Source organism: Oryx dammah, unplaced genomic scaffold (genome assembly GCF_014754425.2).
Source record: "Oryx dammah isolate SB20612 unplaced genomic scaffold, SCBI_Odam_1.1 HiC_scaffold_18, whole genome shotgun sequence".
Taxonomy (NCBI): Eukaryota; Metazoa; Chordata; class Mammalia; order Artiodactyla; family Bovidae; genus Oryx; species Oryx dammah.
The window spans coordinates 101,637,372-101,660,319 of NW_024070202.1; the positions used below are offsets into that span (position 1 = coordinate 101,637,372).

At 45.7% G+C, this 22,948-nt stretch overlaps 1 protein-coding gene across 2 annotated transcripts in view; it reads right to left on the reverse strand.

Annotated features, from left to right (window-relative positions):
* Window positions 1-216: 216 nt before the first annotated feature.
* The window catches only part of CREB3L2 (cAMP responsive element binding protein 3 like 2), a 128,377-nt gene continuing 105,645 nt past the window's right edge, over window positions 217-22,948 (reverse strand). The window contains exons 9-13 of one of the 2 annotated variants that reach the window (XR_005724366.1): window positions 10,330-10,429; window positions 9,924-10,050; window positions 8,045-8,261; window positions 5,693-5,934; window positions 217-5,566 (exon numbers count right to left, since the gene is read on the reverse strand). Coding sequence is in view for 1 of the 2 variants with exons in the window: in XM_040259957.1 (XP_040115891.1) it covers window positions 5,859-5,934; window positions 8,045-8,261; window positions 9,924-10,050; window positions 10,330-10,429 (520 nt within the window). In the remaining variant the exon portion in view is untranslated. Of the gene's footprint in view, window positions 5,935-8,044; window positions 8,262-9,923; window positions 10,051-10,329; window positions 10,430-22,948 lie in introns of both variants that reach the window. The other variant, XM_040259957.1, reaches the window with a different exon arrangement.

The window sequence follows — 22,948 nt, forward strand, 5'->3', positions numbered from 1 at the left end:
TATAAATTGCTGGTTTGAAGCTCTTTTTTCAATAGCACTAGATAGGAAAGAATGGCTAGGCACATATAGGCAGATCCAAGCTTATACAGAAAAACTTTTAAAAGCAGAATATCAAGGATTTTCAAGACTGGACAACTTTTTACTATTTAAGAAAAAATATTTTTATTTGCAAGAAATGGAAATACAAAAGCATAACAATTTAAATTCATTTTTTTCCAAACTAAATACAAGTATCCTACAAAGCATTTGCTTTTTTTTTTTTTTGTATTTACTTAGCTATGATAAAGAATAAAAAGCCATTAAAAAAAAAACAGCGCGATAATGACAGATAATAGACTCACAATGTATTTAGACTTAAACATTACTGGTCTATATAACCTGTTACCAAAGAGAGAAAGCCCAGACTGTCAGCACAAACATTAAAGCTCATGGATGATTATAGTCCAGAGTCTGTTCAGCATTGTTTAAAAATGGTCACCCACAATTTGTCAAAGAGTGCTGGTGTTTTTCGTAGACTCAGAAAACATTCTGTCTGAAAGGGAGATTTGCTGAACAGTGTAGGCCATGGGTCCATGGTGCGAAAAGTTCATGTTCTCAGTCAGCTGGTGAACAGACTGAGAGGAGCAGAGAAACAGCTAAAATTGCTGGTGTTGCTTTCCCAGGATGCAGAGGTTGCTAGCTGGAACTCACAGAGGATGGGATGAACTGAACAGGAGATGAACATCTGCAGTATGAGGCAAAAAACCCTCAACTTTACCTAGCGGGGCCAACCCAGGGAGTAGGAGGTACTGCATTCTCCCCCCAGAGGAACTTCAAAGCTTACAGTGTGCTCACGCAGAAAGAGATCTGCTCAACCTAATCAGCAAATTGCTGCACCTCCCATATCACTTAGCTGTTTATCATCTCATAATAATTAGTTGCCCTTGTTTTCTCTTTCTATAACATTAAAAGACTTATATAGTATATGTGTGCATGCTAAGTCACTACAGTCATGTCCGACTCTGTGATCCTACGGACTGTAGCCCACCATGCTCTTCTGCCCACCAGATTCTCCAGGCTAGAATACTAGAGTGGATTGCCATGCACGGCCCCCGCCCCTCCAGGGGATCTTCCTGACCCAGGAATCGAACCTATGTCTCTGGCAGCTCCTACATTACTGGTAGATGTTTTTACTGCTGAGTCACCAGGGAATCCCTTACTTAGCACCCAGCATTTAGTAAGTGTTCAAGAAGTATCATTTTCCTTCCTTCTAGAAACCCAGACATAGCATTCCTGAATTTTCTGTTATCCAAAACGACAACATGAAATATGTCCTGTAGTAGGTGGTACTGACCCTTTGGCCTCGGAGACATGGAGGCTGAATCCTCAAAGGCACTGGATTCTTCTTTGCCAAGAAAATGTTCTGCTCTGAGGATTTATAATACCTTGAATCCCGGCTGGCCACTTTTTGATGTGACCGCACCTTGGAAAAATGGGATTTTCCTAATGGACGTTACTGTTTCTTTTCTCCTGATGTATAGACATGATCAAGGCTCACTTTTAAGAAACCATTTTTTGAGGCTTTGGAAGTTTCATCGTCCAAACCCACTTCAATTTAGTACTACAAGGGTGTATACAAAATCTCTCAATGACAAGGTGGCCCTCAGTCATCCTGGATTCAAATATAAGGCACATGTAATGCACAAATGAGTGTCTAAGACAAGGGAGGAAGGTATTCTTGTGTGTGCGCCCATGCAAGGGATGGGGGCAGGGAGGGAAAGAGAGAGCTGCCACTTGGGCCTTTCGAATAGTTATTGATTAATGAAGCTTCCTCAGGCCCCTTATTCCCCAGTACTCACTAGGGCCTCTTGCAACACTCTTTTTTGGGAATGAATGACAACTCAGTGAATGAATGGATGAGTGAGTGAATGAAAGAAGAATCTGAACTCTGTCTCTGGCTGCTTCACAGACCTCTACTCTCTCCCAGAGCTGTCCTCCCAGAGGGTCTCATCCGATCACATGTCTCCTAACTGTCTCCGCTAAAAAGCATTCAAAGAAAATGACCTTGACCAGAGCACTACCTGCTAATGGCCTGTCTGCACTGCAAGCATGAGAGCTAGTGTCTGGAATAAAGACTGGACTCCACAGAACTGAATTACTGACAAGAGCACTTGGCAGAGAAGGGGGAGGCTACAGCCTCCATCTCCCATTTCCCCACATTAGCAAGGCCGCACGGATGCTCCATCTCCCCGATGGGAAGTGGGAGGTCTCTGAGTGTGTACCCCACGCACAAATGACATGTGTATTCAGAGGAGCTGGCCCTGAGGGGCCTCTGATCCTTGTCTTTTGCTCAGTGTGAGAACACAGAGGAAGGAGACACAAAGTGCAAAAAAAAAAAAAATTTTAATGAAACACTTGTGTCAAAAATTCTGGACACTGACTCACCGTCAGAACAAAGGTGAACCAGTTCAACATTCTTGCTCCAAGGACACATGAGAAATCACAGCCCTCTCTTGGCCTTCAGGCATGAAGAAGGAAAAAAACCCACAGTATTTATAGTTGGTTTGTAAATAAGTTTCACTAAAAGTTGCTTTCACACTCTACAAATTAGGTTTCTAAATCAAAATCATTTATACTAATAAAAAGGTTATCTAATTTTGCCTGTACTGGTGTCAAAACTCATCCCCACCTCCTGCCCAAAAGGAACAACCTAGTTCAGCTGTCAGATTTTTATATAACACTCTCTTTATGTGAGCTAGGCTCCAGAGTCCTAACACTTCACAGAAATCCTTTCTTAAACTTGGCACTGAGGCCTTTCATTTACAGTAGCCATTTCTAAGTGCAAAGTCCAGAGCTGTGAATAGAACCACGCTGGGGAGTCTGGGTTACTCAGGTCTCACCCAGTAAAAAAAGTATGTGTTCTCTGAACTTTTTACAAGACATCTCCTCCACTAGGCTAATCAAAGAAAGGGAAGAGGAAAACCTGCTGACATGATGGAAAATATATTAATATATTTATCATGAACATTGATTCTTTATGATTGACGGTTATGCTAACAGTCTCAAATTTTCCAAAACTGAGGTTCCGAAGCCGAAAGCCTGGCACTCACTATTTAACATCTTCAGGGCTAACCAAGTATTACTGACTCACCTATGGTATGGGATAGTTCTAGGGGGAAAACAAATCCACTGACATTGTGAGCTTAACCCTGGAAGAGAAAAGGTGCACATTAACTATTTAGAACCAATCTGGTGTTATCCAACTCTTCTGCATCCTCTGAACTCCATTACATTCTCCTAAAGGGCTAACTGTTTAGTTCCTCTTCTTTGCCTAAGCAAGGAGTGGGGAGCGGAGGTCTTTCTCAAAATAGCAGCAACTGGTCCTTGGGTCCCCTTACAATGGCCATTTGAGCCCTCAGGCTGATGTCCTCGGTCTCTAGACACAGATTCAGTTCTGGAAGAATGGCTGCCCAGAGATCAAACCCTGCTGTTTGGAGGACTGGAAAGAGTGAGGTCAAGTGAGGAAATAAAATCCTCAAGGCACTAAGGATGGGCCCTAGGAGTTGGTTGTCCTTTGCCTTCTTCCTCTTTACTCAGAAGAAGAGGTTTTCCACTCAGGCTAATCCAGGAGCCTTAAAAACCCGATCTGGTTCCAGTGTGTCACGTGGGTAAGCTGACCCATTCTCATTGACACAGGAAAAGCTTCACTTTTTAATCGTCCAAATACTAGAGTTAATACTACCTTCTCACCTTCTTAGCCACCCTTGACCCCACCCCATGGGCTGCCTGTGCCTGATAGTTACATGACATATTAAAGAGAGGGATGGGTCAGTAATGGCTCTTGGTTGGCAGACACCAGCCAGACCCAGGAAGGTCGAGAGCAGAAGAGAAGGAGAGAGGAAAGTAGAGAGAAACAGAAGGGAACAGGGCATGTACTAGCAACCCTCCTCCCACACAGCCCAGCCTGTCTGGCCTCACCCTTTGCTGGTCAATGGATGGGGCAGCGAGAGGTGACCACTGTGATCCTGATCCAGCTTTACACAGCGCCAAGAAGGGAACTCGGCCATCTCCCTGTAGGAAGTTTCTCCATCACCATAGCGAGAGAGAGCAATCACTGACGGTGAGCCCTGAAGTTACCAGATCTGCTTATGAGTTTGGTGTTGTTCAATCTTTAAGTCGTATCTGATGCTTTGCAGCTCCATGGGACTGCAGCACGCCAAGCTTCCCTGTACTTCACTATCTCCCGGAGTTTGCTCAGACCCGTGTCCAGTGAGTCCACTGCTTATGAGGTCTCATGGCAAACGCTAATAACGGCAAATTCTGTGGCTGATATGGAACAGAGGGCCCAGAAGTGGCTTAATGTCTCCTAAGTACAGGTTCCAATGACAAAAGAGATGAGAAAACCAGAGACAAGAGAGTTCAAACTAAAAGTGCTTCAGCTACTTCTAAAAATAAAAAAAACAAAATGTGAGCAAATTTCTTACACAAAATCTTTTACAAGCTAGGGAAAAACATTTAAGGGGAGCCTTCTACATTATACAATAAAAAAGTCTATTTCTATTTTTTATTTGTATGAAAAAGGAAAGTTTTTTTTTTTTTTTAAACTACAAAAGTTACTCTTAATCATTAAAAAAAAAGTAGGTTGGGGGATTAGGTCGTGTCTCTTTGGGTGAGCTGCAAAGTGGCCAAACCTGACTAGAAAAGGTAAGACACAGATACACAAATGTCACCTGCTCTGACCCCAGGAGCAGGCCTCAGGCCCAGCCTCTGTATGGAGGCAGAAGAAGAAGGGAAGGCAGACGCGTCGGGGCAGGTGGGGAAAACTGAGCTAGCATAGCTGTCTGAAACGCCTGGGGTCAGGGCTTCCCTGGCATGGGCACAGGGCAGAAACAGCACCTGTCCACAGAGCCTCAGACCTGAGCCCTGCTCCCTCTTCCCCTCTGAGTTCATGCTCCAGGAGGACACATGCTTAGGGAGGTTCCCCAACTATAATTAGAAGCCTCCAGCAAAAAAAAAAAGAAGAAGAAGAAAACACAAAACAAAACACGGCCTGGAAGAATGGGGAATCCCAGAGTCCAGGCTGCCCTCTTCGCTTCACAGGCCAACAGAGGATCTTGTGAGCCTGGAGGGGAGGCGTCCGGATGTCTTCAGGGGTCGCCCGGGGAAGCCTCTGCAAGCTAATAAATACTATTTACAAATGGGGAGGAGAAGCCAGGGAGGCAGAACTAGGGGCGTGTGGGGACACAGACTGTGGAGAAATCCTACAAGCAACATGATGGGGGCAGGTTTGCCTGGAGTAGAGAAGCCTGATTCCTTCAGGCATTGCACTTGCGGCCTGAGAGTACGAAGGGGGCGCCTTGCTCCGGCGAAGGGGCCCTGTGCCGGGGCCCAGGGCAGAGCGGCAGGGGGCGCCCGCGGGGCACCGCAGAGCCAGGCTGAGGAAGGCAGGACGTCAGTCAGTGCTTCGCCAGATTCCAACGAGCATCCTGGTAAATTTTTGTGGGGTCTTGAGTGAACAACAGTCAGCTCTTCTTCAAGGAGGCGGTCACACCCACCCCGGTGAGAATCGGGCCGAATGTTTTTGGCACTGTCGGTAGAAACAAGCCTGCTTGTCCCACCCCGACCGAAGATAATTGCCTATGGCAGTAAGCGAGGGACGGGGGCGGGCTCCTCTGCAGGGAGGGACGTGGGACCCGGGCAGGCGCTCTCTCACCGCAGGCGGAAATTCCCGGCCGGCCGTCCTCCCATCCAGAGCCAGGACCGCTGGTCCAGGTCTTCGTCCAGATTGGGTGGGCAAAAAGGAAAAGCTTATGACAAAAGGTGGTTTGGAGAGGTAAAGGCAAAGTGAAGAGACAGAGGAAGGTGGCGATAGCCTCTTTTTAAAAGGTGGCGTTCACTCTTCTGTCGAGTTCTACAACTTTTAGTGTCTCATTCCCCTCCAGGTTGGTGCTGACCCTGCGAAGGCATCAGAAGGGGAAAGAAGTCTCACCATCATGCTTGGCAGGAGGGCGCAATCACCCCGTGACTGGACTCAGCCGGCTGGCCCACGCATGCCTCTTGTCTTCTTCCCTCCCAGCAACACTGTTCCAAGGCCTCCTGCTACCTGCCTGTCCACCGTCCACATTCCTCCTTTATCCCCATGCCAAAGGAGACATCCCAACCCAGAGGATAAACATGGTGGCTTGATACTGATTCCTTGTACGTTGCTTAAAATTACTGTATTTACTGCGGATAAATACCCCATGCTAAACCCTGGGAAGGAGAAAATAAAAGGATAAAGGCTGATCCTTAGTCTAGAATAAACAGTTAAAAAAAAATTTAGATAAAGATGAAACCTTTATAAAATAAATCTTTTATAAAATAAACCTTTATAAAATTAAAAGATTGTAGATGAAGGTTAAAAAAAACAAACCCCAAACTATCATGAAATAACAATAAATATATCACAGAAAATAAATGCATTATTACATTGTGTAATAGCCTAGAACATCTCCTAGGCATCCAGAGGAAGGTGATGAGGGCTCTGGTATCAGGGAGACATCCCAGAACAAGAGGGATTTCAATGGGGCCTTGAATAGCAGAGACAAGAGGAGAGAAGACTTGTCATGAGCCAAGTTATTGAATGGCTAAGTCTTCTCTGGCTCCCAAGAGTAGTCTTCCCTGGCTTCTACAATTCTCTCTAGGAAATAATAGTAATATCTAACCTTGTCAAGTATTTCAAAGGATTTATATGTCACACTTACCTAGTTCTTAAAATAATAAGTGCTATAAATGTTAAATATGCATGTAGAATATAAATATATAAAAGTATATATAATTACAAACTTTCCCCTGCAGCATTAGGTGAAGAAAGCTAAAAAATTTGAAACAAAAACTTTCCTACTTGTATTGGAATAACATTGTCTCTAGGAGGCACGAGTTCTGCTAGACCACCAACCACACCACGTATAACCAGGATTGTATGCAGATACTCCTTCCTGTGTCATTTAGTGTCCCCAGGTACCTCCCCTGCAGAATAACAATTCTCAGCAGTTATACAAGTCTTTATGTTTATACAAGGACTCTTCCTCATCACTATCTAAAGGAAACGACTCATGGAGAATTGGAGACAAATATATGTTATTTTCAATAATGGAAACACAAGAACAGTGCCTCTCAAAGTTCTAAGTATTGCTTCCCTGGTGGCTCAGATGGTAAAGCATCTGCCTGCAATGCGGGAGACCCAGGTTCGATTTCTGGGTTGGGAAGATCCTCTGGAGAACGAAATGGCAATCCACTCCAGCACTCTTGCCTGGAAAATCTCATGGACGGAGGAGCCTGATAGGCTACAGTCCATGGGGTCACAAAGAGTCAGACACGACACATGTTTGCAAGCGTGCTAAGTCACTTCAGTCGTGTCCAACTCTTTGTGACTCCATGGACTGTAGCCCGCTAGGCTCCTCTGTCCATTGGATTCTCCAGGCAAGAATACTGGAGTGGGTTGCCATGCCCCGCTCCAGGGGACCTTCCTGACCTAGGGATTGAACCAGGGTCTCTTATGTCTCCTGCCCTGACAGGCAAGTTCTTTACCACTAGCACCACCTGGCAAGCCCTAATGCATGTTTATTTACTTGTAAATCATAAAACTACATATTTGACATATAACGTGACATATATGTATCTCTAGTTGGAAGGAAGCTTGGAAATGTGCCTTGAGACAGCATTTGCATAGCAAGTACTGCTGTTACTGGACTGTATGTTTACTTATGAGACTCTGAGGAGAGGAAGAAGACAGGGAGGAAGGAAGTCAAGCCCTTTCCCCAGTTCTTGGGGCCTCCACTGCCAGCTCCCCAGTGGCATAGCAGATACGGGGTCAGCTCTCACCAAGTCTCTTCCCCAGTCTCTGTGAAGGCCAGCTGTTGACAGACAACGGACTCTCCAGAGCCCAGGAGCTAGAAATAGGTCCTGAAAAAGCCGAGGGTTGGACCAGGCCAATGAGAAAGTCTACTCTGCAGGCTGCAGTTTGCTGACTCGTAACGCATCACTGGTGCCTTAGAGGAGGTGAACCCGTGTCTGTTTGACTTACATGTGCTGCTGCAGCTCCAAAAGCACCGATTTCTCCAGGCTGGTCTCATTTGAGATAATGAAACGGGGAAGATCCACGTCTGGCCTGGACTCCAGCCCTTTCGCCCTGAGCAGAGCAGAGCCTCGGTCCCAGCGTCCCAGCTCCCCAGCTGAGGCGGAACTGGGCGGCTCCTCCAAGGGAGAGTGTTCCTCATAGATCAGCAGGTTCCTGGATCTCACTAAGAACAAAGCAAAGTAACAGGTGTGACATCACACCTCCCCCTAGATGCTCAGGGCGAGGAGAAAATGATAATTCACGGGTTCTTGTTGCCCAGGACTTGGTGCCAACTGGAGTTGGCTTTCTATAAAGGCTTTAGGATTTCAGAGTTTGGTGTGCTGAAAAATGATACCAATTATAAAGTGCTGGAAGAACAATAGGAGAACAAATACACAGGAAGGAAACGGCCACCCCCACTGCTTTGAAAATAAAACTCCCCTCCAGGCCACCACCACCCCCTAACAACCATCTGGAGGAGTCAAATATTTGGAGGTGTCCAGACTCAGCTAAAGTAAGCATCCTCAATGAGTAGGTCTTGCACAGGGAGAAGGTACAAAGGCAGAAAACTGTGTTTTCATTTAGAAACTAGAGAGGAGACACAAGGCCAAAGTCATAAATCAAACAACGGAGACACACACTCTTGTTTTATAGAACAGTTGCATAGCTAGATGGCTTGGGAGCAACTTTCTACAACATAGAAACTTTGCTCTCATCAACTGCCATTTAAATTTAGAGATATATTCCCTTGGAGGAAAAAAAAAAAGAATTCCCCAGGAGACCACTGAAATTATTTGTTGAAATGCTGGACCTCTGTCATATACCTGGCAGAGACACACCTACCTCAGATGTTTCAGAACCACAAAATTACGCCTACCCTCAAAATCCAGTACCCCTAATTCCACACTTGTTCTTACTAGTGTATGTATCTATTTCATGATCCCTACATACCATTCCTTTATTTACCACATACTTAAAAGAGAGCATTGATCTAGATGAGACTATCACATCTAACACCCGTGTCTCCAAAATTATCTAAATCTTGGGCATTATACTTTGTAACACAGGCTGATTGTCTCACGGGCTGATGCTTACTGTGGTAACATGGTTTCCACTGAGTGGAATTCCTTTAAAATGTGATGGAAAACTTACGGCTCCCCCATCCCTTCCCTGCAAACGCCCATCCCTCCCCGCGTCAGAACTCAAAAAGCAGATGTCAGAATCTGCCAGGAACACAGTCTAGAGCAGAAGTCTGAAAGCCATGCTCTGTGCAGCTCTAGAGAATTCCCAGTGGTGTCTCAGCCCAGTGTGTGAGGGGCAGAAGGGGAGACTCAACAAGTGGCCTGGGCACCAGACTTCCCATGTCCCTCTTCCTCCCTCCCGTGGAGAAGTTACACTTTTACCGCCTTTTAAACATTAGGCTTTCATACGTAAGCAGAAGTCAAGAACACTTCCTGCAAAATCCTGGAGGTCAGAATGATGACAGCTAACTATACATCAGTAATTTGGGGGCAGACGTTTGTGTTGATGCTCTTAAACCAATGTTTTTTATGGGAGAGAGAGAACAGTAACATTGAATTGTCTCCTCCCAAGGAATGGAGATATATATATATATATATATATATATATATGCGTCTTTATAGAGAAATGATTTTGAGACCACTGCTCTGTACCCAAGGAGGCTTACCGTAGAGCTATTTCAAACCAAGTGATTTAATACAGTTCTCCCATCAAAAAAAAAAAAAAAATTAGACTTTCACATAAGACTTCTTTCAGAAAGTTAAGCTTTGAGAAATGAAAGAGAAGAGAAACAAGACCCCTCCCCAGCTGCTGAGCGCCGTCTTACCTACGGAGGATGTGTAGGGTTCCTGCAGGGAATGCTGGCTGGGCAGGGCCATTTTGGTGGCAGAAGGATAGGGCCCATAGCCCTGAAAGAAGCTGCCGAACGCTACGGCAAAGCACAGCACCACGACCTGCAGGGGGAGGAGAGAATGTGGGAGCCATCAGTTCCAAGATGCACAGAGCAAGCCTGCAGACCTGCAACTCCTGGGAGGTCTGGAAAGACGACTCTCTTCTCTCAGGCCAGCAGACCACACCCAGGTCAATCGCTGTCAGATCATAGGAGAGAAACAGCCTTGGAGCGAGCTGTGGTTCCTCTAACCCCCAGCACTTGGACGTGGCAAGCTGGGGAGAGGCTGGAGCCTGCGGAGTAGGCCGGGTTGGTGATGGTGCTGTTCATTTGGGAAACTCACCATGAGGCATGTGCCAGTCTGCGTGCCGGCCAGCTTGCAGGTGCGAGAAACCTTGCCCATCACCAAAGTCTGAAGCTTCTGCAGCTGCTGCAGGAGAGTTCTGCGAACACAACAAATCAAAACCATGAAGGGTGTCTCAGAGACGAGAGAGAACGCTTGTCAGTGATCTCCACCCCAGGCTCCAGGGAGGCTCCTGTGGCTTTGTGTCTGAATCAGAACACAGTACCAAGAAAAAGGTTCCTCTGATGAAGACACAGACACCACTGTCTTCCAGCACCGGACTCACAGAGCTTATGGGGCTCAGAATCCACCCCCATGAGCAGCTTGTCCATTCTATGCTGTTCTAAGAGTCACCTCAATGCTCCCAAATCACCCCTGATCATCCTGGGATCGGTTTGTCAGCCACTGAGAGGAAAAGAAGCAAGAATTGGTTGGGGATGGTGACACGGAAGAACTCATTTACCCAAGAAAAGAGAAATATCAAAGAAGATGCAAGAAAGGAGAAAAGCGTGGAGAAAGAGATGCCCAGCAGAGAACAACTGAAGGGGTGGCCAGCAGCATCACTGAGCAGCAGGTGCTCAGATAGCAGATCTAAAAAGAAGGGGAGAGACAGAGAGGAAAACAGGAAGGGCAGGGAGGCCAACAGCCATGGGCCCCTCAAGACTGTGGTCCTTGAAGGCTCGCAGCACCTCCACAGGCAGAAATGAAGCCCAAAAACGAAGGAGCAAAGAAGCCAGCTCAGCTGGACACAGGTTCAGAGCCAGGACGCAGAAGCCATGCTCTGATGCAGGTTCTGATGTTTCTCCAGGGAAAGACAGAGAACAGGAGCCAAAAAAAAAAAGAGTTGTTCTGCCCCAAAGGGGACAACTGCACACAGCCTTAAAAGGGGAAGGGTTCGGGATGAGAATAGTATGTTCTGGTCTGTGTGACATCAGGTCACAAATGGAGCAGACGGTGACATTCTTTGCAAATTCTGAACAGTGCAGCCACAGAAGAGGATCTTCCAGCCCAGGCTCCGAAACTGGAGCCTTGGGGATGGATTCTGTGTGAGCAGTGTAAAGACAATTTGTTGAGTCTCAAGAGTTTCAGAAAATTCATGCTGTGAGGAGGACAAGAGAAAGCCAGACAAGTTCACTGGAAAACATCAGCAAATCACTCACTGGCAGAAGAACTCCGGGCATTTGCACATAACCTGCCGCCCACTGCAGCGCATTCTGCAGATAAGCAAAATATTCCCAAGTCTGCAGCTTCCCTCAACCTCCCCACCCGTGACCAGTACCAATTAAATGAGTTCTCTCAGGTTTAAGCCAGGTAGTTATAGGTGGCTGTAAGAATGATATTGCTCTAGCAGTTAAATGGGTAAGAGTAGGGCCAGAACTGGAGCCCACAGCACAGGCAGCACAGGCAGCACAGGCCTTCTGAACTGAACAACCCCTGTGTGGCTCCATCTACACCCTATTTTTACCTTGTACAGTGGTCTTGTATGTGTGTGTGTGTTTAGTTGCTCAGTAGTGTCCAACTCTTTGCAACCTCATGGATTATAGGTCAACAGGCTCCTCTGTCTATGGGATTCTCCAGGCAAGAATATTGGAATGGGCTGCCACTCCCTTCTCCAGGGGATCTTCCCCACTCAGGGATCGAACCCAGGTCTCCTACATTGCAGGCAGAATTTTTAGTGTATGAGCCACCAGGGAAGCCCCAACGGTGGTCTTAATGTAAGCAAAACAAAATCATTCATCCCATTATTTAATATCATTAAATTCTATTAATATGGAGGTCTTTTCAGTACTTAGTTGTATGTTTTCTTGCTTTATAGTAACCCAGAAGTATAATCAAAAGTAGTATAGACTGGTTTACATTTATATATATTCCAGCAATATGCAATATGTTTTTTAAAAGAATTCTGTGTGTTACTCAAGGCTGAGTAATACTAATGGTGTGATGACTTTAAATTCTCCTTTAGGGAATTGTGTCATTTGTGACAACATGGGTGAACCTGGAGGCCATTATGCTAAGTGAAATAAGCTGGATAAAGAAAGATAAATACCATATGGAGTCACTTACACATGGAATCTTTAAAAAAAAAAAGAGTTGAACTCATAGAAATAGTAGAAAGTGGTTGTCAGGAGCTGGGGGAATGGGAGATGGGAAGTTTGATAGAAGGGTACAAACTTTCAGCTCTAAAATAAATAAGGTCTGAGGATCTAGTGCAAAATATGGTGACAACAGGTGATAACCCCTGGAGGAGCACATAGCAACCCATGTCAGCAATCTTGCCAAGATAATGCCATAGACAGAGAAGCCTGGCAGGCTACCGTCTATGCAGTCACAAAGACAGACATGACCAAGTGTGTGCGTGTGCGCACACACACACACACACACACACATACACACACACACAGAGGATAACACTGTATCATATAATTGAAAATTGCTGGGAGTAGAACTTAAATGTGTGCACCAAAAAATAAAAATAAAACAAGGTAAGTAGGTGAGTTGATGGATGTGGTCATTAACTCAATGTGAGGAATCCTTTTACAATGTATACGTATATCAAATCATTATGCTGTATACTTTAAATATCTCACAAATTTACTTGTCAATTATACGTCAGTAAGATAGAAAAAATAATCAGAAGTTTGCAGCTAAAGGATCTTATGAGGCAGCAAGTTCTTTTCCTCACGCTTTCTCTCTTCTCCCAAGAACTCCCAAGAGCACTGCCTTCCTGCACGGCTGCCTTTTCAAAGCTTAGAGCTGAGTGACCCCTGACACACACTCCTCCTGGATGAACGTTCCTTCCAGCAGAGCTGACATCTGGCAGGCACTGGCACGCATTTTACTGATGACTGTCTGTCGTGCCAGCCCCAAAGCCCTCTCTGGGTTCTCCCTGCTATATTTCTGGAAATCCTGGGGGCAGAGGCAAAGGCGAGCCCTCAGATAAGAGCCACATTTGACTGCATGGCACAAACCTTTTCTCTCGTATTCTGGCCTCCTCTCATGCACCAGTTAACAGGCTCTTTGTCAGCAGCTACGCTACAGAAAGGGGCCTCGCTGTTTCCCTGGTGGCCTGCTGAAGGCCATGTCTATACCACTAGCTGCCACTCCTGATGGGCACCCCGGCTTCCACGGGGCACCCTGCTGCCTGCACTGCAGCACCAAGGTGCTGAAGCTCAGCTGCACTCTGTGCATGGGGTGGGATGGGGGGTCATCCCTCCATCCAGACTTCCATTAGACAGCAGATTTCCAGATGTCATCAAAGCCATTCACTTTTGCTCTGACGTTTTAAAGTGTGTATTTTTTAAATTTAATGTCCTGTTATTCTATTTTATTTAGAGGGTGGCTGCACCAGGAGGCAGACATGGGAGATCTTAATTCACCCACCAGGGATCGATTCTGTGCCCCCTGCATTAGAAGCATGGAGTCTCAACTACTGGACAGCCAGGAAAGTCCCTCTTAAGGTGTTTTTTAAAGTGAAACCGCCATTTCCATTTTTACCAACAGTTCCTACAAACTCCCCGCCCGTTCCCTGCCTCTTGTCCAGTCTTGAGAGCATGAATCACTGAGGAAACCAGTTCCATGCAACACTTGGAATCACTCCTCCCTTCCAATTTCTGATTGAGATCACGAGGTCTGGGACCCTTTCCCTAGGATGAAGAGTCTCCCAGGAGGCTCAAGAGTTCATCCTGAAGGCAGACCTCTAACAGGCCGATGCACCTAAGCCCCGATGGTATAGTGCCTGAAGCTCAAATTGGGCCCCCAGCCACAGGTGTAAACTGCCGCCACTTTGGAAGAAGGACCATCTAGGTCTGACTGGGTGAGCAGGGAGGCCTGTATCTTTAGAGGTGTACGATGCTTTACTTGGCATTCATCAGCACATCCTTTCCAAACTCAAAGATAATTATGTGCTGAATCCACTGTAAATGAAAATTGTTGTTTAATGGCCCCTGATTTCTAACAGTTTATAATGCAACTCTTTAAGATAAGCAAACATGTAGTTTATTTTTTTTTAACATGTAGTTTAAAATAGATTTTTCAGTTTGAAATTTCTGTGGAAAGCAACAGTAATTTACAATGTGCTGTTTGCTGCTGCTTCTCCCGCTCAGATTAGTGAAGGTAAACTGGTGGGAAGGCTGACGCTCTGAAGGCCCCATCCATCAGCAACAGAGGGATTCTACCCAAGGAAAGCAGGTTAGCTCATCCATCCCCAAAACCGAAACAGATTTCCATGATGAGATAAAGTTTGGGAAATTCATAAACATTCACACAATAGAAATACTCATTTTTTGTCCCAAAGAAAATTTTCAATGATTTAGTGTCCACCGACTGAGTTCTAGAACTTCATATGAGGCACTACATAAATGTCTCAAAGACATGTAACTGAACTAGAAGACCAAAGATGTAAATGCAAATCCATCTGACTCCATAGCTCACATACTTTCCAATTCAGTACAGCATGGGACCCCAACCTATAACCTAATAAAATTAATGATCAAAAGACTTCTCAGTTAAGCAGATTCTTCTTAAATCCAGTGACATTAATATCATATTGAGGAAATTCTCTGGTGGTCGCATGGTTAGGACCCAATGCTTTCACTGTTGAGGCCTGAGTTTGATCCCTTTTAATCATATTACTTAAGCCCTGAGTTTAGGCAGCAGTTCAATGTTCAGCAATGTCCTCTGAACTGCTGCCTAAACTCAGGACTTGAATAATATGGTCAAAGTTAATTCTCTTACCAGCTAACGAAATAATGAGAGAATCCCTGTCTGGGGTACTCTGGCTTTGCTGGAACAAATACACCTTTGCAGGGTGCTTGCTGTTTCTTTCCACTGATGACTCTGTATGGGAAAGCCTAGGACCTCAGGGCTGATATGCTGGTCTGAGATGACGTGGTACTTTCCCTGGTGGCACTGGGACAGATGCCATGCCCTGCAGCACTGGGAGCTTGGATGACAGCTGTTATTCTGCTTGCATAAAGGGCTGGCTGGAGAAAAGGCAGGCACCAGATGAAATGGAAGAATTATTTTAAAACAAAAGCTATATAAAGTCAATCATAGGACAGACTCTCCAACTGTGCATTCAGAGCTCGGTATAAACTTCTCCTTTATTACTGTACTTTAAATCATCAGTGATCATGGCTAATTATGGCTTAATGAATTCTCGGGCTTCCGGGAGCAAGGTCTTAATTTAGAGAGACGTTTATCTGGGCCAAGAAATTTTTCACAAGTTGTTAAATCGGAGTGTCCAAAGCTCGATTGAGAATGTGGATTTTTGTCCTGTGGTGAGATGTAAAAATAAACTTTACGGCTGTGCTCGCATAGCTCCAAGGAAAAGAGCAATTGAAGGCAGCTGCCAGCCTTGCCCAAAATAAAGCATCACCCTGTATCTTGGGAGACAGATCAAAGGAAATTGGGCAAAACATTCGAAAGTAGCCGACAGTGTGAGACACAGTCTCATAAAAACTGGGAAATGCATCAACAGCCTCATGTGTTTTCTTGTAGTTGGTTTCATTTTGTTTTCTTCTGTTTCTGTTATTTAAGAGAAACAGTGGGGGTGAGGAGAGGAGGGAGCAAGAGAGAACAAGAGGGATGCAGTGGCTGCACCCTGTGCTCTGAACATTCTAGTATCTAATTTCCCACTGGAGTCAGAAACTAGGACCCAGGGAAAAGGATAAACTGGTGGTTCCCAATTACTTGCTGTGCTAGGAGCTGCCAAGCAGGTCCTCTCTGTAAACACACTTTCCATCAAATCCTGTGACATGCCTTTCTCAGAAGTGAAACCAGCTGTGCTAGGATGTGTGTGCACACATTTGTGTGTGTGAGTGAACCACTCCGGGTGCATCAGCCTCCCACGGGGATGAAGAAACTTTTTTTACACCCTTATGGAATGACTTAGAGCAGTGAGTTCTAAATTCCAAACCATGAACCATTCGTGGGCTGTGGAAACAACTGGGGTGTGAGTGGTGTATTTTCTAAGGCTGCTGCTGCTGCTAAGTCACGTCAATCGTGTCCAACTCTGTGCAACCCCATAGACGGCAGCCCACCAGGCTCCCCTGTCCCTGGGATTCTCCAGGCAAGAACACTGGAGTGGGTTGCCATTTCCTTCTCCAATGCAGGAAAGTGAAAAGTGAAAGTGAAGTTGCTCAGTCGTGCCCTACTCTTAGCGACCCTATGGACTGCAGCCTACCAGGCTCCTCCGTCCATGGGATTTTCCAGCCAAGAGTACTGGAGTGGGGTGCCATCGCCTTCTCCGTGAAACAGAATCAAATAAAACACACACTATCTGAGGGCATCACACATAGTAAATAAGTAATTATCTGTGAAACGTTCGTATTAGTTATGTATGTGATGTATGTGCGGTGTATCTGGGTTGTTACACAACATGTAAAATGATACGATCAAAAAGCCTAAGTGTTATTTAACTACAGTGCTTATGCAAAAAAAAATTATTATGAGTGACTGTTATGTGGCTTCATGATGGAAGAGGTAGGCATCCACGTTCTTCTGAAGCAAAATCCCACCTTAAGCCCTCCCCATCCACCCCAATCTTCCAGAATTAGTGTCAAAGATCTGAGGGATAGGAGGGAGGTGTTACAAAGCTGAAACATGTACCTCAAAGTCCTTAGGTAGAGAGAGACGAGCTGGTAGGATATATTGTTAATAACAATGCAAAATACTGCATAACAATATTTAAGGAGACTTGTGTGTGTGTTAGTTGCTCAGTCGTGTCCAACTCTTTGCGACCCCACAGACTGTAGCCCGCCAGGTTTCTCTGTCCATGGGATTGTAGTGGATTGCTATTTCCTTATCCAAGGAGGCTCGTGAACTACCACAAAGACTTTTAAATACTAAAGTGCAAACTCTTACACAAAAGATAATCACATTCTGCTAAAATCCTAAGCCTTGAATAAATATTCATTGATTTATGACCTTTCACTTAAGTTTTGAAGGCTGTTTATGGGGTTCTGGTCTAAGTTTTTAAAAATACAAATTGTCTCCTTTTTCTCACTGTGCAATTGCCACATTCCAAGGAGCTTTATTTTTCAGGGACCAGGGGGCACTTTTGAAATATTCTATCACCTACTTGCCCAAGAACACAAAAAAGAGAGTTCTAGAACGTTTTCTGGGGCTGAGGAATGTCTAACTTCATCATGAAATCATACTAAAATGCCTTTCTAAACTCTCTGGGAAACTCAGCCTTGTATCAACAATCGTTTGAAGTTTGTAATGTTTTCACCTGAAAAAAAAAAGTTTATACTCTTCCCACAGCCAGAAGTTAGAGATAATGGAGAAATGAAAAGTGATTTAAACCAAGATATAGGCCTACAGAGGGTCATTCCTGGACTCGGGTCATTCGTCAGCACTCTAACAGCCTCTCTGGGCACAGCACGAGAGGGGGACCAGTTGGTTACGGTCAGTAGAAGAGAAGACATCACACAGGGAAAACCATAATAGCTCGGAGGGAGCCAGCAGACAAAACTGGTGCAAAGGGACATGACTGTGCGGCTAAACAAGCAAATCAGGAGAGGCAGAGCATGACCACAGCCCAGTGGGTTTGGCTGGAAAGGCCTCGCTCAGAAATCGCACGCAGATTGTAAAGAACAAGAAGAGCAGAGCCAGAGAGGAGGACTAGAGTTACGAGGAAGGTCAAAGAGGAAAACCAAGGAATCCTTGTTTCTGAAAACAACACACATATAGTCAGGACAAGCACATCCTTCACTTCTGTGAGGTCCAGGGAAAGGGAACCAGTGAGCCCCACATCCCAGGTTGTATATCCTAGCCCTAGCCGGCAAACACTGCCTACGGGTACCCCCAAGGCCTGCTCCCTCGAGTTCCCTCTGGGCCAGGTTAAGAGCTCCAGACAGACATATCGCCTTGGTCCTGCTGACTCCTCATCCCACTGGGAGGGGCATGCTAGGGGAAACCGGAACAGGCCCCCTAAAATGTGGGTCCTGAGCAGGGCCCTCTCATTTGGATCCAAGGTTGGCCCTGTGATAGGGAAGGCATTGGTCCTTGGAGAGAGCGCACAACAGGGGTAGGAGTGACTGTGGTAGGGACCATTGGAAAAATGAACTGCCTGACTCCCAGTTCCCATCTTACCTCTAAATGGCTGGATGACCTTAACCTCACCCACTCTGTGAAATGAAGTAATTAGCAGTTAAATGAGATGATCTCTAAAGTATTTTTCAAGTCTGAGACACCTGTCTCTCCATTGATTGTTGCGACTCCTATCTCTCCATTGATTGCCAGGGTTGATTCAGCCGATCTGGCTGGCTAGGCAGGTGTCCACTTCCTCCCTCATCACTCCACATGTGACCCTCTCAAAGATGCGAGATCAGTCGAAGAGGACAACCATCTCCAATGGAGGAGGACCAGTCTTCGATCAAGAATATATGAGTGGCTGCACTCCCCTGCTAGAACCTCCAAACAAGCTCTCACGTCTAAGCTCCTATGAGTCTACAGATCAGCCCTATAGATGTTCAAGGCCAAAATCAGACGTGAAAGGAGCAAACTGAGCCACACACGCTTACGACGAATGGGCTAGTTGAAGCACTTGTGCAGAAGAAAAGGCTATAAAGTAGGGGAAACACAGGGTCTCTCAAGAATGAGTCATGCAGCTTGGAGACGAATGAGAAGCAAGGAAGGCCAGAAGACGTCACATGCAGTCTCGCTTGGACTTTGTAAAAGCAAAAGCATTTCCTGACTGAGCACAGGAAGGAGGGCCCCCTGGGAAACCGTTTCTCTCTGGCTCACACATTTCCTGGTGGTAGGTGATTAGCAGATCGCCTTACAGACAAGTGTGAAGGTGACTTCCCACTGCTCCAGCTGCCCAAGGTTCCAGTGGTAAAGGCTGTGGAAGTCTCCTCTTCTGTCCCCACCCCCTTCCAGCTTGCTGAGCTCAGGCAAAAGGGCCTTTTCACCTCGAAGCCAGTAACATGCTACCTGGCTGCTGCTGGGGCCAGTACTACCCTAAGATTCAGGACTTACTCCAGTTTCGAGTGCTCATTCTCATCTGGATAGACATGAAAGTCCTTGTGGGGTAGAGCACGGAAGTGGTAAAATGTTAAGAGGGGCAGTTTTTCTTTAGTTTGGCCAACAATGAAGCACCCACTTGCCTTTCCTGCCAGGCCATGCCAAATGAAACAGCAGCACCCCAGGTATCCCACCCACTTCTGGGTAGCCAGGATCCTGTCCACGTCTGGTAATCATTTCTGCCTCCACCCGCCTACCTCCGAAGGATGGTAATATCAGAAGCGCGAACAGGACACAAACACAGGTGTGTGTTCACTGGGCCCCACTCTGTACTTAGCTCAAACACTGGGTCGCTCACTAGGTGCCATGAACAAAGGGTCCGAACGTCTCCCCCTCCCACAGGCCCACACCATCATCTCCTCCTGACCAGTTTAGGGCAGAGACTGCCAAGGTTCAAATTGGTCACTCCGGCCATGGTGTCATCTGAGCAAGGAGAGGCCCTTGGCAGGAACAGAAGAAGAAGGGAGAGGAAGTCGGGGGGAAGGCAGGCCCTTCCCTGTTTGCACAAGAGCAGCTTTGCTTTATTCCCTGGTTTCTCAAGCCAAAACACACGAAAAGCTGCTGAACTGAGAGACTATGACCTAGGAGGCCCCTCATCAGATAACTTGTGGGAGGATGGCAGGTTAATCAAGCATTAACCATTTTCACCATAAAGGGTTGGTTGTCTACCAGGAGTCTGGAAAAGGGAGGAGACTGAACACAGCCTATTGCGGAACCACAGTGGAAGCTCCTGCCAGTCAAGGGGCAAGCAGAGCGCCATAAGCACGAAGTAGATTGTTTTTTCAGTGGAATCTCCTGCCGGCTGAATTGCTGGCAAGAGCTCCCACAGTGAAGAAGATAGAAGGAAAACTACCACTGGCTCTCAGGGAAGAACTCAAGATATGCTGACCCAAGCTCAAATATAGAGGGGCTCTCTAACTCATATAATAATTGACATCATATTAATATAGTCATGGCCATTGTTTTAAAGGGCTTCCCTGATGGCTCAGACAGTAAAGAATCCACCTGCAATGCTGGAGACTTGGTTTCAATCCCTGGGTTGGGCAGATCCCCTGAAGAAGGAAATGGCAACACATTCCAGTATTCTTGCCTGGAGAATCCCATGGACAGAGGAGCTACAGTCCAGGAGGTCACAAAGAGTTGTGCACGACTAAGCAATTAACACTCTTATTATTTTAAAAGATAAAAACAACTGGCAAAGCATGGATTGTTCTTGACACACACATAATCAGATGTGCTTTATGTCCATGCTCTGCAGATAACAGCTCTTTATCAAAATCTGACAGAAATAAAATTATATAGAAATACATTTACTGATATGAAAATATATGGCCAGTATGGCCAGTGATTTCTGTTAAATGGGGAAGGTTCTTAACAGAAGAGGATGTAAAACATAAGTACATACATATAAAATATCCCATTTCAAAATGTAAACATTTCTTTGGGTGAAAAGATTTGGGGGGATTTTCTTTTCTTTTTTAACTGTATTTTCTAATTTTTTTTGACAATGGGCATATATTACATGTGTGTGGATTTTCTTTTTTAGGTTTAAAATATATGATACAGCAGGGTCAGCCTGGGTAGGGGAGGAGAGATCCTTTCCCAGTAAAGGGGGCAGGCAGCGAACCCTTCTCATCACAAGCACCCAATGCTCTTTGTGCCTCTGCTGCCCCCGTGTGGCTGCAGGAAGACCTGACATCCGGAACCCGTAGACAAGACCCAGCCTGGACCAAACTCCATTATCTTGGATGGATTCCTCTTTCCCTTTTCACCATTTCATGGCCTGGATTTGTCCCACTCATGAACATGGGGTTTTTTCAATAGCGATGGCTAAGACAGGAGGTGGGATGGACTAGAATCTGCTCAGGATGCTTACAAAATGGATACAGACTCTGGTGGTGGTTTAGGACCCAGAGAACCACTCTGGCAAGAATAAAGGTGGAGATAAGAAGGCATGAAGCCTCAGGAGACTAATCGCCAAAGACAACAGCAAAACCGGAACCCTGAAGTGCCACTGGAAACCAGTTCCTCTGCATGGGGGATCAAGGTGATATCACATGGAGCTGGTGGCATTTACTTACTTCCATTGTTTGTCTACAGAGTGCTGGAGGTGACTGTCCTTGACCTGCCATATGAGCACACATTCCCAGAAATGCAGAGAGAAACCCAGTGGGGTCACAATGTCCACTTTTCCTACTGATGGTATTTTTAACTGATGACTCAATTAGCCTGCTGTTTGAGCAGTAGCCCATGAAGATTTAGGAAATGGAAGCCAAATTTTACACTATTATCAGATGACATGTAAATAGATTTACCCTGATCCCTTAACATTTGCAAAATTGTTATTAGGCATTAATGCTAAGCCTTAAAATGATGAATTAATATTTTGCTTACCTCAAAGTCAATTTTTCTCTGCTTGGATTGTTGGATCTATAACAGCTAAGGGCAACAGGATCCCTTGACTAATGAATACTTTAATTTTCAAAGCATGAGCAGACTCTGAACACACACACACACATGATGAAACACCTCAACCACCGTTTCTCAGCCCTATATCTTAACATGACCCAGAATAAAGCTCATCAAGGCTCTAGGGCCAGACTGCCTGCCTTCAAATGCAGCTCTGGCATTTACTGTGTGACCTTGGGCAAGTCACCTAACCTTTCTGAGTCTCCATTGAGTTCAGTTCAGTCGCTCAGTTGTGTCTGACTCTTTGCGACCCCATGGACTGCAGCACACCAGGCCTCCCTGTTGAGTCTCCATTACCGCCACCAGTTAATAGGGATAGCAATAGGCCTAGGTCGCAGGGTCATCAGAAGGTTATATGAGTTAATATCTATAAAGTCCTGAAAACAGTACCTGACACAGGAGGTGTTAGATGAACTCATTAATCCATCCGTCCTACAGTTATTTTTCAAAATGGATTTAAAATGTAATCAATTAATTAATTTTTAAACACAGTAATTAAAAAGTTTTTAAAAAAACAAACTAGGTTTTCCCTCCTTTTTTTTTTCACTAATAAGCACTAATTTATTTTACTCAAATTGGGTGACAACAAAGTGGTCACTCCTTCCTTGCTGCTGCTGCTGCTAAGTCGCATCAGTCGTGTCCGACTCTGTGCGACCCCATAGACAGCAGCCCACCAGGCTCCCTCGTCCCTGGGATTCTCCAGGCAAGAATACTGGAGTGGGTTGTCATTTCCTTCTCCAACGTGTTAAAGTGAAGTCGCTCAGTCGTGTCTAATTCTTCACAACCCCATGGACTGTAGCCTACCAGGCTCCTCCATCCATGGGATTTTCCAGGCAAGAGTACTGGAGCGGGTTGCCATTGCCTTCTCCGACTCCCTCCTTAGCCACCTCTATAAAGTCTGATGTCATTTTCAGGAGAATCAGACTCATTGACCATATTCTCTCCCAAGCCTCCTCTTAACTCCCTCTTCATGAAAGCCCTTGTCAGAGTCAGATTCATCAATCTCGCGTATTTTAGGAAAAGGACAGGACATGCACAGGCGTGTGTGTGTGTGTGTGTGTGCGTGTGTGCATGCGTACATGTACACAGGCGGCAGGAACAGGTGCATGGAGCACGGCCA